This window comes from Harmonia axyridis, chromosome 2 (genome assembly GCF_914767665.1).
Source record: "Harmonia axyridis chromosome 2, icHarAxyr1.1, whole genome shotgun sequence".
NCBI lineage: Eukaryota > Metazoa > Arthropoda > Insecta > Coleoptera > Coccinellidae > Harmonia > Harmonia axyridis.
This window is the reverse complement of record NC_059502.1, coordinates 7,709,700-7,737,539: the sequence shown is the minus strand read 5'-3', so window position 1 is coordinate 7,737,539 and position 27,840 is coordinate 7,709,700. Positions and strand designations below refer to the sequence as shown.

Sequence of the window (27,840 nt, the reverse complement as noted above, 5' to 3'; positions counted from 1 at the left end):
TTGTGGTGCGCCATTGGTATTTTGAGAAATATGAAAAAACCTATTTCTCATTGGAAAATTTTCAATGTGTGGCAATTTTTTCGCTTCTTCTCTTCTTCTCATGATTTACGCTTTAATTACAATAGATCCAAAAGTTTTTAAAAAGAATGACAACTCTTTTTCATATTTTTCAAACTTCTGGTGACATGGCACAAACATTTTTTGGAAGGATGAAGAGGGCATTGTACTACAAAACATATGACCCTGTGGATAATTTACAATTCATGATATGAACCTCTTTGGTTTAAGTATTCATGTATACCTCCAAATCAAGAACTTCCTGTATATGTCATATTTATTCACAATACAATCCCCATTGGAGTTGGGTCACCCCATATAAGCACCAAGATGAGTGCATTTTGTCGTAGTGCAAGAATCGTGTGGATGTAAGAATACAAAAAAAACACAGAAAGCAGTTGCAACAAAAACACTCGCAAAGCCCACAATATACTCACAGTATATACCATGCGTTTCCATCAAGATCACCAGTGTTGTTAATCTTTAAAATTTAAATATATTCATTGAGAGGTGATTAACCAAAATGCCTAACATGAAATTTAATCAATTTTATTTTTTGTTCAATTACTTAAAGATTCTCAATTGACTTCTTCCAGATATAAAATTATTTCTATACAAGTTTTAAATGGTAACCAAACATCATTGAATCGTATATTTTTTACCATTTCGAATATGGCTGCTTTTTGAGAGTAAATTTTCCTCATATGATCAATTCTGAATTAGGAATAAAAAAATCTTTCATTACTCACCATTCTCGAAAGTCTCTATCTTATCTTCCAACTTAACGTTGACAGCTTTGCACCTGACAGCGCTCCTCAAGTTCTCCTCGCTAGGGAGTACCTCTTTCGGCCTTCCCGCCAAGGTCTCCCTACTCTCGAACTTCGAACTCAAAGTTATCAATTTCGAAGAGGTCAAATTGAGCGATTCGTTGCTATCTGCAAGAGTAGGCCTTCTGTATTCTGGCTCTTCAACGATAGAGATTTTTTTACCTAAGAGGGGGGTGGACGCGGTAGAGCTGGTGGTGAGGTGGGAGGAGCAGCTGATGCCGCTGTCGCTCCTCTCCGTGCAAGACCTCATCTTCACCGACCTGGGGCTGCAGTTCGAGTTTTCGTCTTTGGGATAGATGTGTTCGTTTTCGATGACACGTGTTATTTCCTCTGTGGTATTTTCACTGTATATTTTTGTATTTTTTTCTTCAATTTCGTAATTTCCGTTAGAGTCTGCGTTCGTTATAGTTTCGTCAACTTTTTCATCAATAACCTCTTGGCTATTCATTGTTTGAGGTTCCTCTTCAACTTTTACGCCTTCTGGGTTCATATCTCTGATTTCTTCTTCTGCAACGTAGCTTGTTTCTTCCTCTGACTGATCAACCTCTTGTACTGTATCTTCTAAAGTGAGCGAATGGAAACCGGCATCAAGAAAACCATCATTCCTAGGTAACATCGAGTTTACAGTGCCACCTGTAAGTGAAGGCCTAGGAGTGTTGGGCGTAGAATTGTTAGCCGAATTCCTTCTGCTCGCTGAGAGAGTTGCCATTCTTCCTAAAGCACGTATGGCGTTACCTGTTTTCTAAACACACAAAGAAAATCCATGCAAAGATTAGATGAAAACCACACAAGCAAAAAATTAAACCACAGGATGCCAAGAGTCCTTGGAGATTCCCAATTGGTTTCTTGACATCCCAGATCGTTAAATTCGATAAAAAACATGCAACATAAACAGTCGAACCCTACCTGCCACTTCCTGCGTATGATGAACTTCTTCAGTTTGTCTGTAGAGAGAATAACAGTCTCTTGGTGATTGTCAGGGTCCAACCAGGTGTGTTTCATGCATTGTTCTGCAGATAGACGATCTCTGTAAGATAGTTTGGTGTCAATAAAAGGTTCAGATGTTGGATCGATGTATACTCACTCCATCCTGTTTACAAGAACGGCAGAAATGAAGTCTCTTGCGTTCTGGGAGACTGTATTGAAGGCTTCGTCGTCGAAATCGTAGTCGGCTCTGGTGATGTTGGCGAAGGTTTCAGCGTCGTTGTCACCCATGAATGGTGACAGTCCTGATAATCTGGAATGATGGAGAGATGCTATATGGCTGAAGGTTAAAGGTAGAGAATGAATGTGTATCTGTTTCCAGAGTTTCTCAATTATTTGTATGTTCTAGATCTTTCCGAAAATTCATAATCATGTATTCATTCCTTACTTGAAATAAATCATTGAAAATTTAAAAGAGGACTAACGAATGTAAAAAAGTAAGGTGACAATTTTATTAGTAGAAAACGTTAAAAAGAAATAAATATGTACATATAGTTTCACCAATATGTTATTTCCAACTTCGTCATCCAAAATCTGTCTCACTGAATATTTAATATATATTTTTTTAAATTTCATATTGTACCCTCGCTATTGGAAAAGACCATAGTTGCCAAAAGCCTAGACACAGTGAATAATTTCTGAAATAATAGAACAAGTGCGTCCTATTTAAGTCCAGTTGGATTGGATGTCATCAGAAAAAATCCAGATAGTTATATGTCTGTATCAACTCAAAATTTGCGAAGTAAATATAGTTCTCAAAAAACTTGACTCACCCCTTTCAGTGGATATCGCACTTGCCTATCGTAAAGGCAGTTACTCTCACAATGAAGTCAATCTTCCGACAAATATGACTAAATAAGTAGAAGGAGATGATGTTATTGAACCTCAATCAAGTTATTCTTCTCATGAAGGATGACCCCGAATGAATTTGTGTGAACGATATTCAAACAGATGATTTCTTGTGTGAAATAGAAAGCATGGATGTACGGCTTTCATTCGAATAAAAAAAATGTTATCTTAATTATATACACCTTGTTAGCGTTTGATGTATTTCAATTGTCTTTCCACTTAATTTGGGTTCCATACATTATTCATTTGTGTGTTTTCGTGGCTTTCAGTAAAAAGCGATAAGGAGAAATACATATTATATATGTATCTTTTTGTCTGTATTTTTCGAATATATATTTAAAACGAAACATTGAACAAAGATTTCAATTCGATTGCATTTTTTTAAAACAACAGGTGTGATACAACAATTTATATTTTGTATTCAGATGAAGATGCTATTTCTATATGCGGAAATTGTTAATTTTCGATTGAGAACTTTTCAGTTACATAAAGTTTAAACGATAATTGAAGACCTTCTCACAGAGAAGTATATTGACAAAATTAGAAACAATACTTACAGCACGTAGCATATGACACCAATAGACCATACGTCCGACTTCAGTCCGATAGGCTCGTAGTTGATAATCTCAGGCGGTATAAATTCCGGGGTTCCGAACAGAACCCTGGTGGGCTTCTCGGGATCCAGCTTCTGGGCCAACCCGAAATCGATGATCTTGATCTCGTGTGAGGTCCTCGTGTGGCACATTATATTCTCCGGTTTTAGGTCCAAATGCACGATGTTCTGACTGTGCATGTAGTCCACACCCTCGCAGATCTGCCTGACGAAGAGTATGCAGTCTTTTTCTGTTAACGTGAAATCGTCGGCAACCACCCGTTCGAAGAGCTCCCCTCCGGAAATGCTGCAAAAAAGAATATCATTTTGAATAGGAATTATATTGAGACAGGAGCTTGTCTAATTGTTCATCTGCTTTTTTGGCTACTGCTCTTTGGAAACAATTTTGTTCGAGAGAAGAAAAATAATACGAGTGTTTACAATGTCTACTAAGAGGTTCCATCATGTCTCTGGGTCAGAAAACCTATGTCTTTCAGGCACAAAACCTAGCTGTCTGCATGTGTACTCAAAAATACGTTAAAAGGACCCCCAGGTATAACTAATATTCAGATTATAGCATAAAACATCTGGCTAATGGTAACCAAAATTACTCTTCTATAGGTGCCAAGGCATAGTGGTTTTAAAGAGGATGCAGAAAGATCATCAAGGGTAACACCAGCTAGACCTGAACCCTCTGGTGTGTTTGGAAAGAAACATTGCAGAGCAACCCTTCAAATTGGACATGGAAAGAGTTGAACACAAACTGCTGTAATATCCAGTTCTAGAAAGCTTAATAAGCACACTTCTGGGCTAGCAATTTCTATTTCCTCACTAATGATAGCCAAAATTTCTATCAACCTTGTCAGATTTGCAAATAAGATAGACGATCTCTCCGAAGAACAAAAAAACAGGTCATAATTAGAAAAAGCTGTTTTCGTTCCAATCAACCCTTATATATCTTCTAATCTAAACTGATGAGGCTTCTTTTCTTCTAGGTCCCAGGTGACTTCAACAAAGCTTCACAACTAACAGAGCTTTAAGTTTTACGAAAGACGAAGAGGAACTGTTATGGGGGAAGTTAATCATTTATAACCTAATTATTATAATAATAACCTAACCTAATCTATTCAGTTAATTTGGAATCCTTCCAACTCGTCCTAACCCTATAATGTAATCGAATCAAGCTATATCTCCACTTACTATTCCATGACCATTATCATTTCTCTGGGATTCTCGAAGGCTGCAGCCAACTGGAGCAGCTTTTGGTGCCTCAGCTGATTCATTATGTCTATCTCTTCCTGGACCTTGTCCCTGTCTTTGGCTGTCCTGCATCTTATGAATTTGGCAGCGAGCTTCTGCGACGTTGCCTTGTCGACCACTTTGTGCACCACGCCGAATCTCCCTTTGCCAAGTTCCTCCAAAATATCGTAGCGGGCCTTGAACTCGGGTCCTGGCTCCAACGAAACCATCCTGGGCTCGAAGGTTGAGATTTCGTCTGGAAAATAATATAATTGGTATTCTTCGAAATGTCATTCACAAGTGATTATACAAGGTGATTCTGAATAACTTTTCTATCTTCAAGGTTGTATTTGAGATTCAAAGATAAGGGTTTTTATGACCAACATCATGAATAATGGTGCCTAGTGTATTTCTATTGATAAACTCTCCATTTCCGAAATTATACATATAAAAGATTCGTTTAAGAGTTCAGGGAGGTTATGCGTAGAAACTGAATTAGTTTAGTTTTGAAGTTGAATACTCTTTAGGCTCTCCAGTGGCGTCCGTTATATTATATATTATATAAATAACAATAATTGGCTCGATTGTGTTATATTAAATCCTGAGCGAGTGTTTTTAATGAAATTCAAATTCTGTTGATGTTTGCTTACGGTCAATATTTGGCAGATGATAACAATCAGATAATGTTCTCAAACGCAATGCATCTCGAATAAATTTGTTTGATTATGTCAACCAGCGTGAAATATAACGAAAGTTCTCCTCGTGAATATCATTATTTGGGATAGAACGTGATTAGGTGTCTAATTAGTTCGAAAATACATGCAAACAATGAGTCATACTTCAAATCACATACGTCAGACAAAAAACGATTTCTTCGAAGGTCAATCTGTTATATTTACCGGTGATGATGAATTTCCAATGCTTAAACTAATCCACCTGACTATAATAAGTCGTTATAGATAAAAACAAACTGTATCGGAGAAAGCAAGATAGGATTTTAATCGTCGAATTTTGTGATAAAAACAATTTTAGAGATATGTGCCAATGAGTCTTATTTTTAATATACAGTTATTTTGATTGATGTATATTTCATCACGTTATCATGGAAAAAGTTCGCTGACACCTTGATTGTAACTAAACCTCTGTGTTCGAGGTGGATCCCGACATAATTTATTAAATAAATCAACTCTAATTAATATAAGGTTCATGGACTCTAAAGGTATTTTTTAAATGCAGGAATTATTATTTATTGGGGATATTCATTCAAGATATTGGTTTCTTCAATGTTAGATGCAATGTTAAGGATTATTTACTTGTCATTTATAGGAAGAATTTTTTCCAGTTTCATTTTTGTATACACAGGTTTAACGAATTGGAGGTGCAAGTTGAAGAGCAAGATTCCTCAAAAACGAAATCCATTTAAACTTAGGCCCAAAAACGTTTTGTTTTCGAGATACAGGGTGTTGGCCTATTGTCCAAAATACTACGTAAATTTTACATTTTGTCAAATTTGCAAAGTGAAAAATTATGCTGTTGACCAACAAAATACATTGAGCAATGTTAGAATCAGTTCCAACAAACTATTTTTCAACATTTCCTTTTCAATTCTTAATGTTTAATTCATTTGAAAAGTACATAGTTTTAAGTTGCAAGTTATTTTGGCGACCCAGGTTTTTGATTCCATGATCCTGATACTTATTTTGAATTTTTTATATGAAATGAAAGTACTTACATTAGGAAACAGAAGGATCATTCTAACACTCGTTGATTCAATTGAATTTTGAACTCGTGAAAGAATGTTGACGCCTTTGGCAATTGTATTATAAATAATAATTATTGTTTTGATTGTCAAAGATACATTGAGCATAGTTGTTCATACCTTCCAGGAAAAATTAGAAAAATATTGGGTATTCAGGGTGCAGCAAAACTATTTAACCAAATTTTTGGTAGTAAAATCATAGATATAAGGAACAAGAAAAATTCTTCGATTCGTTATAGATAACCAAAATCATCATTTAGAAAAAAAGTTTAATGTAAGTTATAAAATATAACTATCCATGGACAGCATAATATATTCAACTAAGAACAATTAAAATGAAATTGATAGGAAAATTGATATGAATTAATATGTATTTGAGCAACATGGGTTTTAATATTTTGAACACCGAGCGAAATAGTTATATTTCGGCATTTGGTCCTAAAATAAATTAAATTTGATGAAGGTATTGGAAGAATTATATTTTTCATTCGTAATATAATTCATCCTTTCAAAACCATTTTCCGCAATATATTTGATTATAAACTCCAGAATTAATTATTTTAAAACAGCGTTAATCATTGAAACAAGCAATAAAAACCATGAATCACCCATAATATTACCCAACATTCATTTCATATCAACCTGTCCCATGAATAAAACAGGAATACTACTCACACAAAGGTAAAACCCATAGAAACCCATGACTCCGATATAGGTACTATCGAGACTAGAATAGTACAAAATATTCAATCTCTCATTATCATAAGTACATTTCTTTGATAAATATATAAGAGGACTGTCTTATATAAGAAATATTAGCTAGGTATTTCTTGAATTTTTTAAAATCAGCAGAAATAGTTTTTTTAGACGAAGAAATATTCCTGATGATGGTTTTCTAACATTCAGCACAATGTATTTCGCGATTTCACAATAACAAAATATCATAAAACAAAGAAAAAACGTCGAATCACTGGTGATTCCATATAAGAATGTTATGTTTCTATTAACAATAAATTCAGATAAGAGTTCATCGACAGGCCAAGTACGAAGTTTTCGTCAATATAGATCTTGACGGATCGGAAAAATATTGATTTCATTGGTAATACTCTTCGAGAGACCGAAAAACATAAAAAATAGATTTAAACCCCAAATTGAAATAATCACAGGAATTTTTGCTCTTAAAGCGGTTGTTAAAGGATTTATATAGGTCCTTATTCATATCGAAAAAATTAACATTGATATCCCGAATAATTTGAAATTGAAATTCAAAATTGAAAAAAAAAAAAAAAAAAAAAAATCTTTTCGCCAAAGCTTACCCCACAAATAAAACACAAAATTCCACTCGCACAACCAGAAAAACCCACGAAATTCCTTACAATCGAAACACCACTGTATAGTATCAGTGCACAAAAACGAACACGGACATCGACGGACAAACGCTAAACAAACACCGGACTTCGAGGCAAAAACCGGAGTACCCGTATCGTCTGATACCCCTCGTGCAATCTGAATTCCGACGTCGTTAGCTTCGTCTCCTCGGAACCGGTACCATTAGAGAGAAATTTCCCGAACGCAGCGACTGTGACTAATGAGACGAAGAAGAACGCGTCTCCTCTCTGGTCAAACGGTCGAAAAACGCGGGCATCTCCCCGAAAACGCCGAACGATATGCCTATAGGACGTTTCTATGGAATTCTGTAGCTATACGCTCTATTAGTTTGACGTCAACCGCCATATTTGGTTCTCCTGTCAGTGTTCGGAATCCAAACAAACAAATTGTAATTCAAATTAGTACGGTGTCGTTGAAGGAATTTGATTATTTTCATAAATAAGAGTATTTGAGGAACGATTTCAGTATTAATTGATAGACAGAAGGAACGAGGTTAATACCAGTAAGTCTTAATCCTGTATCATTCCCTAGATTTTGTATAAAGCCGTGTTTATTAATTGAACTTCAAGTTCGAACTTACTGGCATTAATCTCGTTCCTTCTGTCTATCAATTAATAGTAAAATCGTTCCTTAAACAATATTATTTATCAAAATAAGCCAATTTCTTCAACGACAACGTACTAATTTGAATGGCAATTTGTTTGTTTGGATTCCGAACACTGACAGGAGAACCAAAAACGGCGGTGTGTGACGTCATCACTAATAGAGCGTATTGGAGTTTGGTAAGACGGTAACGGGAGCGTTACGAGTACCGGCTTCCTTGATATCTGTTTTTTTTTTTGTACGGGTATGGACGAATATACACTGTGTCCGTAAAGTATGGAACAAATTCAATATTCAGCTGAACAGACCATTTTAAGAAATAATCCTGAAACACGTCGATTTTTTATTTTAATTTACCGTATTTTAAAATAATAATCTAATATACAGGGTGAATTACTTTCGAGTAATGACGTCACCGTCATTTTTTTTAAATGTAACACCCCCATTTTGTCTCAATTTTCCGATTACTCTAGCTGAGCTGATTCCAAAAATGTATCACATATTGGTTCCAATTGGTACAGGGTGGACAAAAATAATAAATTAAATCTAAGCAATAATTAAAACATTCACAAATACCAAGAATATTGTATTACTAAACTGTCATCGAACACCAATGAATTACTAAACAAATAAAGACATTTCACAAAATCTAGACGACTATGTTTTGTTTTAATTGATAAGAAATAATTTCTTTCATATTCTGTATTTGTTCCATACTTTACGGACACAGTGTATATTTTTCTTCGATGGACAGCAAATATTGATTTTGTAGACACATATCAATTAGCAAATTATTACTTTTTCTGCCTAGACAGCAAAGTGATTATATTCTCAATATGCGAATATAATATTCGACATTTTCTGACAATCAATATATTTTGCCACCTCTCTTATTTCTGGAAGAGTAAGTACTTCTTAGTCGCTATCGCTCTTCATAATATAAAAATCCAATATTTTTCCAAAAATGTCAGATATTTCATGGGCATGGTAGGTGCACAAGGAAGGGACCACTGAGTTGTCATACTAACGATTTAATCAGTGGACACCTTCAAAATTGGCTAAATTAGCTGAAAACGCCTGGCCAAATTGTAATGAATTCATCATTGCCGACTGTTCTTTTTTCTATGTCACTCAGTTTATAATCACGATTATTCTTGGAAAATCAGAGCTAATTGCGTTATAATAATGGATCTGTTACAAAACTGCTTTCTTTTTCTATTAAAGTGCGAACGTTTAACGGAAAAATGATTTCGATCGTATATTGATAATGTTTTTCACACTCTGTTAGTTATGAATTAATTATGATGTTGAACCTAATTAATTAACGGGCCATAGTGAACGATTCTTTCGTTGTACGTAAGCTGGTCATAAATATCGTAACTGTGGTTAGAAACCAGCAATTAAATCATCGACCATTTTTCATTTCGTGACGCTTGAATGAAAACCGACTGAATATTCTTATGAATAGGGTATTTAAACATCTCGTATCCTATCATCAAAACGCTTGCGGCCCATAATTAATAACACATCTAAAAATGTCTTATTTGCAAATGAAAACGTTATTCTTTAACATCAGGTTTAGATACAGGTTTTATACGTGAAATACTCTCAACAATTTTATCCTTCCTCTCTGTCTGGGCCTATGACTCCTAATCTTCCAGACTCCGAGTCAATTCGATGTACTGATTTCAAAATGAAGCTCATAGCACAAATCAAGAGAACTATCCTGATCCATAACTGTAGTCCCTTCAAATATAAGACGGAGCAATATAAACACAGTAAATCCATGTATTGCGCATAGGGTAAGTCTTATTGGTCAAACGCTCATAAATCGTAAATACTATCCCTCCTTCGTCCTTTAACAACCTGCCAGGGCCCAGGATCGTACTCGCAATTAAATATGATCATCATAATCCAACAGTGTACGTGAAATATATAATTGAAGACTCTCCGTTACGTTATGTGTGAATACATATGTTGTGTTGAAATGTTTGGTGTATTTTATTTTTAGATTAATATGGAGTAGAAACAGTATGTGAATTTTCCTTAGTTCGACTCTGGACGGACATTATCTCTTCCTTTTCGAAGATCCTCCTAGTTATGCGCGGACTTGTTGATATTGCTCCGTTTTATATTAGAACAGACTATAGTTCGTGACCGAACTGAACGGTTCAAAATCGACCTACTAGCTAGTTCCCGTACATTTTCAAACGAAACTAACAAGCAACAAGAACATTTTGTCCAACAATATTGGAATATTTTGCCACTTTACAACGAATCATAAAAAATAAAAAAAAATATAAAAAACTACAATAAAAAATACTCACTCAGTTCTTCTAACTGCAAGATGTCAGATTCCAGTCCCGGCCTGCTGTACCCATGCACATTTTGAGCCCTAACCCTAAACACATATCGCGCTCCAGGTTGCAATCCCCTGAAGGTGTACGAAAGGGAATGGCAGTTTTCCGTCACTTCGGTCCAGATGTCGCTGCCCACTAGGCAGTACTCGACCGCGAAACCGGTAACTATCCTGCCCCCATCGTAGGGAGAACTGCTCCAGGTCACTGTCACGGCGTCGGACGAGGCGGTGATGCTCGGCTTGCCACTTGGTGGATCAGGAGGACCTGAGAGAAAAAAAAAGATTTATTTTTTTTTTATCCATGCTATCCCAGAGTTTTGCACATATTGCCTATAATGGCGATTTTTTGGTCCCTCGAACAAAGATTGACGTTAGAAATTATATTGACCCTGGTGTGACTCAGGGCTCTGACCGAGGTCTGTCACAAATCAATTGAACTCAAAAATCCTTTGGTTTAAGGAACACATGTCTTCTTTATATTATTCAATACGAAGGTTTTCATACAAGAGGTTTCATTTTGTTTAAAGAAAAAATTCCATGACCAATACGCACATTTGCAGCTGTAGGTCCTTCGCGAATTCCATCTTATTGAAGCATTGGTATAGTTCTTATCTTCAACGTGACCCCAAAGAAAACAGTCTGATGGTGTTAAATTTCGGTTAAATTGTTGCGATTGTTTCGTTGCTTGTCTGGCACATAGTGCCGTCTTTCACCTCAATAAAATCAATTGAAAATCACTAATTATAGCTAATTCTCAAGATCGACCAGTATTTGACAAACCTGGGATTTCGTCAACACTACGGGCAACAGCAGCAATATTCACAGTTGTTCTTGAGGACGCATACGGTTTCGACTCTTCACATCACTAACTTCACCCAGCAGCCCAAATTTTTTCACCTGTATCATAATAGCCGGTCAAGAAGGTGCTTTACAACGACCCAAAAGTGCTTTAGTTTTGTGAACTGTGACTATAAAATTTTTAGCATGTTTGTAGTGAATTTTAACAATTTCAGTGCAGTGTTGGAGCGTGTATCCCGCCATTTTTAGTAATGGCGTGGTTTTAACTTGTCAAATGTCAGAAGATGACTGCTTCAAAAGTTACAGAAGCCCAGATAGCGCTCTATTCAAAACGAAACCTCTTATTGGAAAACTCTGTACATTCTTTCAACCGAAGTCGATAGCAGAAGTCTCGGGCTATTTAGTAGAATTTAACGATCCGTATGCAACGATATGTTTGGTGATATACCAGCATACGGTTCAAAGAATTAAACGTCGTTTTCTCCGCTAGAAATTCGGTTTCCGCAGAAATGAAATGACCACTTTGTTCAACGACTCGTTACATTTATTGCAATGCCGAATCATCGGCCTCGAAAATACACATTTACGGAAATAGACAGTCCAGTGATTCCCATGAGTTACCAGGTGTGTACGAAAGATAATGGGCCCCACTGCAATTCAGCACCACACGCCTCAAAAAAAAAAAAAAATGTGAAGTACCTTTTTTTACACTTGAATATTGAGGTTCTATTTTTTTACTTATTTGTAATATAGTTTCATGGGGAAATTCATGTGTCAAGTTCATTCAATCTTTGGAACGTGTGACTTTTAATGAAGTGACATAAGTTTAAAACTGCAGATTTTTTTTTTATTGAAATATTTACTAACCTTCTACTGACACCGAAGCGAAACTGCAATCTGAACCATGGTAATTTTCAACACAAACGTCGTATTTTCCACTCTCATCTGCAGTGATGTTCTGGAGAAGCAGACATGTCACGCCATTACCAATGGTGATGCTTGTTTTTTCGTCATTCTTCAACTCCCGGCCCTGCAAGAGAAATGTATGTTTAAAAAAAATCAAGTAATTCGTTGTCAAATTAATTCTCATTTCGAATAAAAAAAAACTAGTATACGTGGCACCAAAGAAAAAAGTCCAAAGATCATAAGATCTTGGTGGCCAATTGTGTCCTCCTATTCGAGAAAAAACAAGACTAGGAAACTTCTCTTGAAAAATTGCGATTGTTTCGCTGCTTGTATGGCACGTAGTGCCGTCTTGTTGAAAACGACGTTCACATCAATATATAATCATAGACCAAGATCGACAAGAAATAGATAAACCTAGGTTTTCAATACTACAGGCTACAACAGCAAAATTCTTCTTGAGCGACGCACACGGTTTCGATTCTTCAACTTGTCCCAACAGCTCATCAACCTTTTTCACCAGTTCTAAAGGGTGTTTTTTTTCGAGGTATATACTTTAAGTTGGCATTACTGTTCAAGATGGTGACCGATTCAACAGCTGTCAAGTGATTTATTCTCAGTTTGGTTTGGCAATTCATCATGAATAGACTCACGCCTGAACAACGCTTGCAGATAGTGCAATTTCATTTCGAAAATAATGGTTCTGTGCGGAATACGTATCGCGCACTACGTCCATTTTATCGTCGACAAAATCGACGCACTTCTAGTTGAATGGCTACATCAACAAACAAAACTGCAGCATTTGGAGTGAAGCTAATCCTCAAGTGTATGTCGAAACACTGTTACATCCAGAAAAACTGACTGTTTGTTGCGCTTTATGGGCTGGTGGAATCATTGGTCAGTACTTCTTCAAAAACGATGATGGCCAGAACGTTACAGTCAAAGGTGATCGGTATAGAGCCATGAATACTAACTTTTTCATTCCTGAATTGAACGACCATGATGTCCAGGAGCTGTGGTTCCAACAAGACGGCGCAACATGTCACACAGCTCGTGCCACAATCGATTTATTGAAAGACACGTCTGATGACTGCCTAATTTCACGTTTTGGACCTGTGAATTGGCCTCCAAGATCTTGTGATTTAACACCGCTAGACTACTTTCTGTAGGGCTATGTAGAGTCATTGGTCTATGCGGATAAGCCGCAAACCCTTGACCATTTGGAAGACAACATTCGCCGTGTTATTGCCGACGTCCAGATTGGACTACATCCGAGCCAGCCGTGGCGGTCATATGCCAGAAATCATATTTAAAATTTAATGTCACAAGATTATCTTACGGATGAATAAAATTCATGTCAATCGAATAATCCATCGTTGTTTTATTGCAATTTAAAGTTCTATAGCTCTAAAAAACACCCTTTACTATTGCCAGCCGAAAAAGTGCTTCAGTTTAGCTACCATTTTTGTGGGGAATTTTGAAAATTTCAATTTGTTCTTGACGCTTGTATCGTTCCATTTTAAGTGTATTTTAACTGGTCTAAAGTCAAAAGATGACAGCTTTAAAAGTGACACTTGCCCAGATAGTAGGCTGTTCAAATTGAAATATCTTAATGGAAAACCCTGTATTTATAAGAAAAGATGAGGAGTGATGTGAAGCCAAGAAGTTTTTAAGCGATATAGTTCATTCATGCGCCAATTGTGCCCTTCAAGACCACATATACCTCTAAAATATTCTATAATCCTGTACATCATGTAACTGATGACACATTGCGAACTAAAAACGAAACATCCTTGAATTCAAAACCCCAAATTGATTCCATTCACAGATTGACGAAATCCAAACAAAACGATTAAAATTGGCGGATGAACATTTTCATAGGCGACTGGAAATGTTGAGCACTTTCACCAATTTCGCATTTATTCAAGCTCCTTCCCGGATATGTGGGTGAAAGTTATGCTTTCGCTAAATTTGATCCGGGTTGTGATAGATCAAAAACAAACCTGTATGCAACAAGGAGGATGAATAATTTTAATCGTAAGCTATTGTTTCGTAATGTCGACTCTTACGAAACGAGATAAAAGTCAATAAAATGTAAATTTTCGATCAATATTCCACACGTTTTGCTCGAGGTTCCTAGAATATGGAAATGAATTAGTACTACATCCCGCGAAGGAAGTACCAGGAAATAATCACTATAAAAAAAAGACAAGTCAAGGGGATTGTTTTTTCAATGTTTTCTATCCCTTCGCTTCTAGATCTCTATGAGACCTCTGAGTAGCACTCAGAGGTCTAAATTGACGCAAAGTAAAGGTTTTTTTTTTAGAGCTATAGAACTTTAAATTGCAATAAAACAACGATGGATTATTCGATTGACATGAATTTTATTTATCCGCAAGATAATCTTGTGGCATTACATTTTGAATATGATTTCTGGCATATGACCGCCACGGCTGGCTCGGATGTAGTCCAATCTGGTAGTCCAATATTCGATGACTTTTTCCAACATTTGTGGCCGTATATCGGCAATAACACGGCGAATGTTGTCTTCTAAATGGTCAAGGGTTTGTGACTTATCCGCATAGACCAATGACTTTACATAGCCCCACAGAAAGTAGTCTAGCGGTGTTAAATCACAAGATCTTGGAGGCTAATTCACAGGTCCAAAAGGTGAAATTAGGCGGTCAACAAACGTGTCTTTCAATAAATCGATTGTGTCACGAGCTGTGTGACATGTTGCGCCGTCTTGTTGGAACCACAGCACCTGGACATCATGGTTGTTCAATTCAGCAATGAAAAAGTTAGTAATCATGGCTCTATACCGATCACCATTGACTGTAACGTTCTGGCCATCATCGTTTTTGAAGAAGTACGGACCAATGATTCCACCAGCCCATAAAGCGCACCAAACAGTCAGTTTTTCTGGATGTAACGGTGTTTCGACACTTGAGGATTAGCTCCACTCCAAATGCGGCAGTTTTGTTTGTTGACATAGCCATTCTACCAGAAGTGCGCTTCATCGCTAAACAAAATAAAATGGATGTAGTGCGCGATACGTATTCCGCACAGAACCATTATTTTCGAAATAAAATTGCACTATTCACAAGCGTTGTTCAGGCGTGAGTCTATTCATGATGAATTGCCAAACCAAACTGAGAATAAATCACTTGACAGCTGTTAAATCGGTCGCCATCTTGAACAGTAATGCCAACTTAAAGTTATATACCTCGAAAAAAGCACCCGTTACTATGCTTCAAAAGATGCGTGTCAAAATTTTATAGGGTTAAGTCTGGATCGAGACATTGCACTTTTGGTGTTGTTTGAAAAATGGATAAAAACGAGTTTAATATATTGATGGTTACCCGTCTAAAAAACGAACTGTAAACTGCTTATTCAAGGGATGAGACCTCAATGTCCCCCAACCATGGACATAGGTGTTTTTCAAATGCTGCATTTTATGAGTATCGAGTAAAGAATAGAATTTTTTAATTGGCCTTAGTATTCTATAAAACTTGAAGTAATTCTATTCTTATCCACGGAATCTTTACATTAATTTAACGACGTTTCGACAATGATGTTACCATCTTCAGAAGAAAAAATCTAAATCCCCTACACTACATCTATCGTCCAAGAAAGAAAGCTCCACATACGTGCTTACAAATAAATCAGATAGAAACACTTTTTCACGCTTCCCTGAACAAAAAAATTTTGGTTGAATTTTTTTTTTCGAAATATAACGAAATAAGATAATGAGGCAGTGCAGTTGGTGCAAAAGATCATAATTCAATGCGACCTTGCCAGTATTATGCAAGTACAAACTTCCTGAAATCTCCAAAGCCGCCAAGAAAATAAAAACTTATATGGATAACCGGTAAGATAAGAATCTTTCCAACATCGCTGGTCCACTACTCACCTCGTCAAACACAACAGAAATACCGGATTCCGGATGAAAATCGTGTTAACATATGCCGGTGCAATACCTACCGAGTGAGCACAGAAATATCCAATGTAAAAATTGAGCTACTGTTTTTAAAATTTTTGGGATTACATAGAATTAATGAAAATTGATATGAAATGGAGTTCTTCTGAGTGAGTAATAACAACAAGATGTTGTGATTACCATAATAAATAAATTCCTACATTTTCATTACATAGGTTTTTATTCAATTCTGAAATTCAAATAATTGATCGAGATTATTCAATATGAATAAAAAAATATTACAAAGCCTATGGTATATGGATATCATTCAACCATTAAATTGTGAACATAGGCGAGCCCTCCCAATGGGCATAGGTACGTTAATATAAAGTTGTGAAATAGTTCATTATCAGAAAAATGGCTCGGAAATAAAGTTTATTTCCTCGAAGTATTATATCGATATTGAACGTTGTTTTTAAAGTCATAACCACGCTCGGCGTTTCTTGGCTTCAGTATTCTAAAGTGAACTGACAATTTCGACGTGTTATGGGTGACTTTGCTGGACTAGCAAAAAGTCACTACAATGTAAGTAAATGTGTAAATGTTTCGAAATCGCAGATAAATATGGAAAAATATCAATCTTGTACTTCCAGGTTACTCAAAATAGCTCTCTGTATTATAGATCTTCTTGATTATAACAGATATAACAAAAATTTTGTAGGTGTAAGGTGGTTCACGTGAGCGGGTCACTGGATTTTGTGATCAATTCTTCGAGCAAAATTGTGGCCAATCAATATGATAGTATTTTTCACGGGCTATCCAAATATGTAATCGGAAAAACTATCGAACACGGGTATGGAAAGTCATCAAGGAAAACCCGTTTTTCCATTATTTGCGTTGGCTAGCGATGGCGAGGTATTCCGTTATCAGGTGATCCGGAGTTTCTTCATCCTCCCTGCAAAATCGTCATTTTCTGCTAGATTTATTTTCATGAGGTGCTTCCTGAGGTATCAAAGTTTCGAAGAAACTTTATGGGATGATCCAACCCAGGAAGATTCCACCAGAGTATTTCTCTTTCGGTTTTTTCTTTCTCCTGAAACTCTTTCTTGCAAGTACATTTACCCATACCATAAGAAGGTTCTGGGCCAATGAAAAGAGTTTTTGCTCCATTTCTGGCAAATGTGTTGGTCTCTTCATTTGTTTTAATACACGAGTGACCGGAAGCCCAGACTAAACAAACCTTGAATTGAAACACAAAATATCAAAGATTTTCAATTTTCATCTATCTGTCTTGTTATTCTTGTCTATTTCATTCAGTTTCCTTTGGCACTCTAATACAATTAAAAATATTCATTTCTATTATTGTTATCGAAGTCATGTCAGGGTATAACTAAAAATAACTAATGATAGACGTATATAAGTGATTTCAAAGCACTTGCAAAGTTGAGAGCACTGGTCAGCGTCCCTATTTGGCACCATATGCATAATGTTATGAAATTGTATAATCTTAAAGAGCTCCTCAACGATCTGCTCCTTGTTGGACTTAGGCCGAAGTCGGATAATTACTGAGAACACAAAAACCCATCGTAAATCTCGTAAACCTCTCAATCCTTCACCTGCAACAAGTCAACGCCCAACGGCATCGGCAACATCAATAGATTAACTCAATTAAAACCCAACTCCGCACGAATTAACAACGACGAACGGGCAAAAGTAGGTGGCGACAAGAAACGAAAGTGACTGACATCTAACGGTCGTAAATCGACACCAGAATTCGCCATCACGATCTCGGAGTTTTGTCGCGAAATTCGAGAAGGTGTCGCAAGACCAACCAGTCGTAAACAGAGGCACTTTTCCTAATCTTGCCGGTCGCCATATAAGGCCTAGATGATGTTGCCTTCGGATTTCGAAATCTTTGCGTCTGTCATCCTTCAAACCAGTCACGATCGGTTGTCTAGTTTACTATGTAAGATGTGAAGGTGGCGCCAATTTTTTTTTCTAGATCGCTATTGTGAATCCGTTTTGGGTATACGTGGATTCGAACATGGTTGAATGATTGATTTTAGAAGGTTCTGTTGCGTTTGAGGAGGTCGACGGTGTTGTTATTTAGATGCTAGTGTTTTCTTATCATGAAAACTATCAATGAAGCCTCCGTGCCTATTTAGGATCAGTCTTCGATGTTTTTGTATCGTTGCAATCGATTATTTTCCATGAGTGTCGATCTTTGACATAAAAAGAGATTTGATTTACAATGGTTATGATGGCAACACTGTGCATTATCTTTTGACATTTCAAATGTCATTTATGTTCAGTATAGGTTATGCCATTTGATCATAGAAAGATATACGATATTCATTTGTGAATACTGAAAGAAATTTAAGAAGAATTCATGGACGACATTATTCAACTGAATAATAATCCACTATTCGTCGTATTGTGGACAAATACTTCAAATGAATTTAAGATCAAAATGATATTATCATTAAAAAATTATTACTAACACTCATCCAAAATTTTAACTTTAGCCAATGAATTAATTCATACTAGAAGAATCCAGAATTTCCTATCATAAAAAATCTAAAGATTTAATTAATATTATCGCTAAGAAATAGGTACAAAATAAAAAGCTGGCATTCTTTTTGTTACCTAGCTACTACAAAACAGCGTATTTTGAGTATAAAAATCTAGATTGAATTGTGCAGGAACTACTCATCTGGAATACGTAAATTTATCTAAGTGTATCACCTTCATCTTCCTTTTTGTTAGGCTACGAACGGAATCAGATATTAATTCTTTAGGTTACCCATTTATCAATAGGAATGTTGATTCACATACTGAAGGACGTTTATGAAAGCTGATACAAGTATCAGCTGACGAATGTTTCTTGTCTCTTTCATTTGAAGTAGAGTAATGAATATGGAAAAGTGCTTTGTCTTCAAACGATTATACCATTTACATAATTGAAGAATGAAAAGAAAATCGTTCGGTTGGCTATGAAATGACAGGCTAGTTATCCAAATCTTTACCCTACAGAGATTTTAAAGAGTTCGTTTCAAATGAGCTACTTCAAGGGGTGTGTTATTAATTTTTGCTAGGCCATATTATTGTTAATTAACAGACTAGAAGCCAGATGGAGATTTGTATTTTTATCCCGGGTCTACTCTGTGAAAACACATTTTTCCTGAAGTTTTTGATATTTTCTGAAACACCTGAAGGAAATTACGTTTAAAATCAGCATACCACCTTATGACTGTTGTAGACGATAGAGTCTGAATAACACTCTTCAAGACATTGCGTTGCCTACAGAGTATTTTTTTATCGTTTTTATCCATTTTTCGAACAACAACAAATGTAGTCACTTAATTTTCAATATCTGGATCCAGACTTAACTCATATTCCAATGTTTTGGCGTGGTAAGTTATACCTTTTTTCTGTTCAGAATGTTTAATTTCCTGGTACCATCTGAGGACCTTTGATATCAATGAACTGAACAAATGGTAGAATTGAGACATCTTAAATTTCTTTGGAAACAGGATAGGTCAATTTAGACCTGTTATCGTATAAGTAAATTGGAAACAGTTCAGATGGAACAACAATTCAATTCCCTATTCATCTGACGTTAAATTGTTATTTTCATTGACGATTCTAATTTAAGGAGAATAATGAAAGCATCCATTGTTCAATTGAGCATCATGGATCGGGTAATTAAAAGAGTATATAGGACTTATGTTTATCGGTTTTCAATACGTAGTTTGTTTAAGAGGGAACATATTTGTTGGAAGCAGACACCACTTCAAGAAAAGGAGAAAAAAACTCTGGTTTTTGAAATTCGATTCTGCACGTTGATCGCTTTGTTTTTTGGTTTATTTATGCAGAATAGATAAAATTCGATCTTTTGGAGAATAAGATGTCAATTTTATATTGAAATAAAATAAAGTTTTGTTATAACTTATCATAACAATGGCTAGACTGGTAATCTTTGATTTGTTAGATTTATCTTCACCCTAAACAACAGACTCCAAAGACAAAAAAAATCTACAAAAAACAATGAAAATTAAAATATGAGAGAATATATCACCAACATGACCAACCCGAGTTCTGTAATAGAGGTTAGTTAGAGTCAGAACTCTGGGTGAGAAATGCAAGACTCAAATAAGTAAAAGTCACAAAATGCATAAACTTCATTGTCAGTATTCGAAATGAAAAACTAAGTGTAAAGTGTAAAATATGTATGTATAATCGGAAGATAGGTAAAAAGTGAAGTGTAGATAAATCTGGTTAATAAGGAGATTGGAGAATGATACTTCAGGGATAATGATGGTGCATCATCTCGATTCTTGAATGAAAAATTCTACATAATACCATTTACTCTTCAAAAGATATTCCAATCCACCAAATGTAAATATAGAATATTAATAAAAGCTTTTCAAAAATTTTTCAAACTAGAATTTGAAAAATTCTGAAAATGTTTTCGAAATTCATCTCTTTTTGTGCGGTGTTAACATTTCGGTAGTATATCGTAAATCACATTATTGAAAAGGCTTCCCCAACTGGTCATCAAGAAGGCTCTTTTTGATTCAGTTTTCATATTGATTTTGATTTCAAAATGAAGCACCTATTCACTTTGGTAATTTGGTTAACGAAATTTTCAAATCCGATGCATGAAGTTGAGGCGTTGCCAAATCTCTCATTGAGTTCGCTAGTTTATGTAGTGGTAGCATTTTTAGACAATTTTTTTTTTCAAAGAAGACGGTGTTACCATTGCTACCAACCGAAACAAGCTAACAACTTGTTCTAAATCAGATAACAATTATTCTATTTTCACTTTTCAATTCCGTAAATAACAATTGTTTCGCAACACATTATATTAACATTTTGAATAACTGTTATTCATAACGTAAAATCTTAAGAGAAGCGTTTTCAGATCATTTTTTAAGAATGAAGACGGCGTTACTATTGTTACAAACCGAAACAAGCTAACAACTTGTTCTAAATAAGATAACAATTATTCAATTTTCACTTTTCAATTACGTAAATAACAATTGCTACGCTATACACTATATTTACATTTTGAATAACTGATATTCATAATGAAAAATCTTAAGAAACTACTGTATAGAAAAACAATTGTTGTTTATGTAATTTGAAAATTGAAATAGAAAAACTGATATTTAATTTCGATTTTAATGAATTTTCATCTAGTAAACAACGTAACAACTTGAAAATATCGATTTCAAACGCATTGGATTTTAACAATAACTAGCCGAGATGTTTTTGCTACTGCTGGACAATTTTTTGTGGGCTGCCATAACAAACCACAATTGATTTATAGATAAATATCAAAAAACATAGTCAATAAACAATTACACACAATCTAAAAAGTGTTTGAAAGTTCTACCAACTGTTAAACCCAAAAGGGCAAACTTCTAAAGGATAAGATCCTTTGGAATGTAGCAAACTACCTAAATCTTCAAAAAACACGATCTAACCAACAAAAAAACAAACTTACCGCTCTAGTCCACCTGACAGTCGGATCCGGACGGCCCATATACGTAGCCTTGAGTAACACCCTATCTCCGACCAGCGCCGTCGTATCCAGCGGCCCCCTGAGCAGCATGGCCGGCTCGTCCGCCGCCTCGACGTCGTCCACCGTCTTCCTCGCGCCCTCGAGCACCTCCATCGCGACGCCTCCGTCGGCACCAAGCTCGGATATATCGCCAACCACCGTCAACTCCGCGTCGCAGGAACACAAGATCGCGTCGTCGTCTTCGTCGTCAGCAGTCCACTCTTGGTCGCCGCGCGAATGCGACTGTCGGATCGTTCTGCCGATCCGCCTTCGACGGACCAGGCACCTCACCGGGCCAGCATCGTGGCGTCCGGCGCTGGCTATCTGAAGCACGCTGACGTCACGGTCTTCCTCTACCTGTAAAAGTTGAAGAAATTACGACAAATTAACGAGCGCTGCCCGTGTTGTTATTGGAGTCACATCGATCTGATTGACGTGCGATTTGACATTTGTGTCTTTCGATTGTTTCCTTATCGACGTGCTGTGTTGGGCGGCATGATGCCGCGTAGTCGGTATATGGGACGGTCCCGTACGCGGATGATTGGGAAAACGACGAAACTTATTTGAGGATTGTTTGTGTGGAAACGAGGATTTGTTGTTGGGGAAGTAGAAAACAAAACATATCCTTCAAAACACAAACAATAATCTAATGGATTCGGTGCGTTCACGTTCTAAATATGGAAAATTTCGAACTACAGGGTTAGGGCCAATAAGAAGAATCAATGAAAAGAAAGAAATATCATTGCAAACCAGAAGGATATAGACTCTTTTGACCAGAGGATTGTGTACAGAGCATGTTACAGATGGAGAAGCACTAGAGCAACTTTTGGTGCAATTTAAAAGAAAAGAAAACATTTAACGATTAATGCTTGTTATGACGAAGCTAGGGCCTTTTTAAAGAAAAATACAGACAGAGCGATATCTCTTTTAGGCCTCTGTGAGACATCTCAGAGACATGGAGCTTCTATGAATTATAAACAAACGGTTATGTTACTGTGTCCCATCGCCACTTCAGGACAGCGCTATTAATTTTTGCACCGAATTCAGCCTCTACCAAAATTTCGTTTTGATCGCCTCACCAGAATCTCAGAACTTCAACAGCACATTCAAGAAGAGATAAGTAGAGTAAGGGATTCATCAAGCCAAGTAGCTTGACATTTTAACCATCTACTTGACTTGAAAATCAAGCTCGTGAAAAATTACATACTTGAGCTTGACTTGACTTGATATTACTTGAGCTTGATATGCACGCGTCGCACGGCATATATTTCTGCAACCTCGTGCGCGCTTGGACTAAATAAGGGGATTCCTCGAGCGCCGAGAGACTGAAGCATTCGCCAGTGTGACTTTATCGGCAGTTTTCTCACATTTCTATGAAATCTATTGGTAGATTTTGGTAGTTTCAGAAATATCTTTAAAACTTGGCCAAAATGGCCAAGGATTTTTTTATCAACGCCAGCATCTTCAGCTCCTGTTGAAAGACAATTTTCCAGAGCTGCTCTTACATTTACAGAACCCGCAATAGGTGAGGCGACAATTTTAAAAGATGCCTCATGTGTCTTAGATTCTGGATGGAAAATTATAAAATCAAACAAAGCCTGGGGGTTTCTAAATATTGAGAAATTTTGTATTACTTCATTTTGTTATGATTTATAGTGATTTAATTTATGTTTCTATTTAAAACATGTTGATATTTTCGGTTCTTTTATACAATAAGTTCAATAAATATAAGTGTTTTTTGCAAGGTTCCTGCTCATTTCATAATTTTTTTATTGATGTGACACTACAAAATAAAACTGCTGAAAATCAAGTAGCTTGATATGATTCGATATGAAATCAAGTCAAGCTCGAGCCAAATAGCTTGAAAATCAAGCCAAACCGTTAATCCCTAAGTAGAGTATCGAAAACACCCTGTTTTGATGTCATACTTCATATCACTTTACACGAGTTGAATTGCTGAACAGAATATCAAACATTGACATAAGCAGTAAACTAATACAATTTGGCATTGATTAGAAATACCATCCAACAGAAAAAATATATATTTATGACAGGATGAACTTTTACAAATAGTCCAAATTCCTCAACATAGGAAATGATTATTACGTTTTGATATTATTCGAATATAGAATTGACTGGACTTTTGGAATTACATATCTTTACGATGTTTTGGTCGATGCAAGAATTCCAGACGTGATCCTATTATTATTATCTTTATTACTGGATCATAAAGGGTAAATCAAAACCAAATAAGTTATTGCATTTAAGGTACAATCGAATTTTCGTCAACAATATTGAGAATAGTATGCAAATTTCGTCATTCAGAACTATGGATCAACATTTGAGGAAAAAATAGTTTGATACAAGTAATTATCAAGGTTATGAGAACATTGTACCAAAACCTTCATTCACAATATAATATATCTTTAGGAGACATACTTTTTTGTCTTGAAGTGCAATTCTAAATTGACATAATATTAATAACCAAACAAAAGGAAAATTAAAATATCCAAAAATGTACAAATTGAGAAAACAGTTAACAAATTGAATAACCAAATTAACATAAAGACAGACATACGTTTTGATATTTTTGTATTCTTATATGTATTGAAAAATAAAAAATTCCAAAATGACTGTTTTTTAATTCTGACTCGACATTTTCATTTCTAAAATGTTGAAATTTGTGCGGAAACATTCGAGGCATGAGTTATGTCTTACATTACGCTGTGTCCTCCAGAACCGAAGCGAAAAAAGAAACATTTCGCAGAATTTACGGAGGAAAACGATAAATCTCCCTGTATAATTTATGCCACTTTCCAGAAACCGGCGTAAAGCCTCTCATCCAATAAATTAAGACCTTCAGATCGACGGCAACATGTATTCAATTTACGTATAATCAATTTGAATCGATTATCGATTATTATCTCCTAAAATTCTGCGTCGTTCATGGGTGGCTAGATTTATGTGCACCGCACGGTATTGCATGCCCATTATGCGCTCTTAAATTCCGATTTTGGACGTCGCCAATAATTTCCCAAGTCGATTCGTTGGGATTTACACCCAATCTGACGATCCCGAGTAGTTTACGAGTGAGGGGCAGGGTGGTTAACATTTTTTGATTGAAAAATAATGACGGAGTAATGATACGGAAAGGATTGTTATTATTGAAGGGGATTGGCCAATAAAAAACCGTAATTGATTTGATTGAATTAACAGGTTTTTCGCCAAAATTCAATCATGAGGCACTTCTGTCACAGTAGCATCCTCAGGTATTTAAAATAAGACTAATATAGTTTTCCAGAGTTCTGATACATCGATTATATTCTATGAAATTATTTTGAATTATCGTATTCTAATTTTTTAAAATGAATATGGAATTGAAATATTATTCTATAGGGAGGGCCAAATTAGACACTTTTGAATGATAAGTTGTATTTCTATACTTCTTTTTCATATGCCTTGTAAGTTTCGGACTTTGGCTATAATCTTTCTATACTAGATAGGGGAAAACTGATTTCGGTGTCTGAAGGCCAATTTTTATAAGAAACTTATTGGCGAAAATTCCATAGCTATCACAGTTACATGGTTACAGGGAGTTAACCGAAAATGTTCATTTTCGAAATATTGCTGTATTTTTTTTTTCTGTTGAATATTTTTCATTTCTGTAAAAACCGTCTCATAGCAACTTTCCAATCCACGTAGAATTTAATGGCTTTAAATGAATTTTCCTCAAACTGATATTTCATGAGATATCCCTATACATTTTTTTTTCAAATGGGACACCCTGTAAATTTTTAAAAATTTCGATCAAGATGAAGAATTACCATTCCAAAAATTTGGCATACTTGATATTTTTCTGAAGCCAAGTTCGAAGTTCCAACAATGGGCCGGCTAGTTAGCCTGACCCTTATAGTAATAAACATAGATAGAGGGAGCATATTATGTCATTTTCAGTAAGCAAATTTTGTCCCCAACATAAACTATCAAATTTGACCAGAAACCCGCGGAAATGAAAACATACTAGTGATACGATATTTCACTCAATTCGCGAGTTTATCCAAAAAGAACGCACTCCCTATGTCCCATAGTGCAACGTGTCATATTAACTCAAAATATATTGAAATAAACACCTAAATATTTCGGAAATTCAAAAAACAAACTTCAAGCGCGCCAAACGACGTGAAACAACCGATGACACTAGGAGACCAACAGTTGCCAAACCTTGAATTTCAGCAGGTAGATACAGAAAATAACAAATATTCTGCTTATTACAAATTCGACAATTAGGAAAATATAGGATTCCAAATATTAAAATTTGCATACTCAATCGGAAATCACTGAAATAAATATATTTCATTCAATATAATATAAATTCATAAAGATATAGTAAAATTGTGGATTTGAAAATATGTATATCACAATCCGACAACGGAACCTAACCATGTTGGGGACATGTCAAAATTGCGTATACTCCCTCTATCTATGTTTATTACTCTATGCGGAATATCTAAAAAAAAACGGAGCTAAAGCTCCCCACCCACGACAATATTTGTGTGTACAAACATAACACGCCCAAGAACGGCGAATGTCACACTCATAAGGAAACTGCATTGGCATTGCTTCAACGAAGGATGCGGTCAGCAATGTCTTCAACGAAGGGATTCGTGTGAACGACCAGCGTGTCGCCTGACCTCTCGGCGCGTATTCATAACTAAAAATATCGAAATTTCTGGTAAAAAACCAAGGTTGATCGAGATGTGGATGACGCACCGTGAAACATCGAGATGTCCGAGTTAAACCCTGATCTACGGTAAACAAGTCCGAAATAGGATTCTGTTTTATCTGCATCGATATACTGCCTTACCGGACGTGGTTTACCGCGCTCTCTTTGCGTACTATTCAGGCTCCGTTTGTATAAAGGGTGTACCTAAATTTGAAGTACTAACGAAAATTACAGATTCCGCGGATCATTTTGAGAAAAAAAGTCCTGTAGACATGGGCCCGCAGACGCTTTGTTTTAGGTACACCATGTGTGTTTCCAAACATTTTGAGGATGTAGTTCTTATGACACGGTCGAAAAAAATTCCAAAATTTCAGCGCTTAACCGTAATAAAGAGTCGCATCAATGGTGGAATACTCTAAAAAGGTATATAGAGGGTGAAGAAGCTGCCTTCTCATAATAATTCTTCATTTTTTCTCTAAACTTCAGTTCAACCGAATTGCATTTGAAGAAGAAGAATCCTTCTTTCCTGAAAGCTCACCATTGGCTAAGTACAACCAAATCGATGTTTTTCTGATCAGCCAACCTTCTAGCAGAGGAAACTGCTCAACACCTGCACAAAATACGCCACAGATTCCACATGAAATCAATAGAAACGCACTACTTTTATGGCAATCATCGCAATGCAATGTATATTTGGTGGATATCGATTTCCCATAAAGGATAGATTCAAGGCCCGAACATTTATAAGTGGTACACTCACACAGTACCATCTTATGAGTTTGTCATTTATTCATTGTCATTTCATAACGATTGTACCTACTGCTTTAGATCATGAACTTACACTTAGAGGTTTTTGATGTGGGCTCTATGAACAATATGGGATCATAAGTAGTAATAATCTACATACAGACGACATCAAGTACTGCAGCAAGTGTTCATAACCATGAATATCGGGTAGTAAACATTGGTGTTCTGTTAGTCAAGCTGCTATTAAAGGACTGATCTATCAGAATATGAATTTTGAATCAGAAAGTATCAAAGAGAATCGAATTTCATGTGTTTTTCCGGAAACAAATAATGCTCAAGGAGATCACATTCCAACAATAATATTTTGTGGAATGTGAAATTATATTATTCATTTGCGGATTCTTGGCTCCTAATTAAAAGATATCAGACATCTAAAGGTCGAGTACATAGAGATTTATTCCCATTTGGATCAACTTTCATTCTTCATACTTATTAAGTACCAAATGTAACAGGAAAGTTGCACTCG

The 27,840-nt window shown here is 35.9% G+C and overlaps 1 protein-coding gene across 5 annotated transcripts in view; it reads right to left on the bottom strand.

Annotated features, from left to right (window-relative positions):
- The window catches only part of LOC123672799, a 109,873-nt gene that overhangs the window by 1,352 nt on the left and 80,681 nt on the right, over positions 1 to 27,840 (bottom strand). For 2 of the 5 annotated variants that reach the window (XM_045607089.1, XM_045607091.1), the window contains exons 25-32: positions 21,788 to 22,201; positions 12,324 to 12,486; positions 10,627 to 10,923; positions 4,510 to 4,804; positions 3,275 to 3,616; positions 1,969 to 2,121; positions 1,791 to 1,911; positions 807 to 1,626 (exon numbers count right to left, since the gene is read on the bottom strand). In XM_045607089.1, the coding sequence (XP_045463045.1) occupies positions 807 to 1,626; positions 1,791 to 1,911; positions 1,969 to 2,121; positions 3,275 to 3,616; positions 4,510 to 4,804; positions 10,627 to 10,923; positions 12,324 to 12,486; positions 21,788 to 22,201 (2,605 nt within the window). Of the gene's footprint in view, positions 1 to 494; positions 539 to 806; positions 1,627 to 1,790; positions 1,912 to 1,968; positions 2,122 to 3,274; positions 3,617 to 4,509; positions 4,805 to 10,626; positions 10,924 to 12,323; positions 12,487 to 21,787; positions 22,202 to 27,840 lie in introns of all 5 variants that reach the window. The other 3 variants (XM_045607092.1, XM_045607090.1, XM_045607093.1) reach the window with 3 other exon arrangements.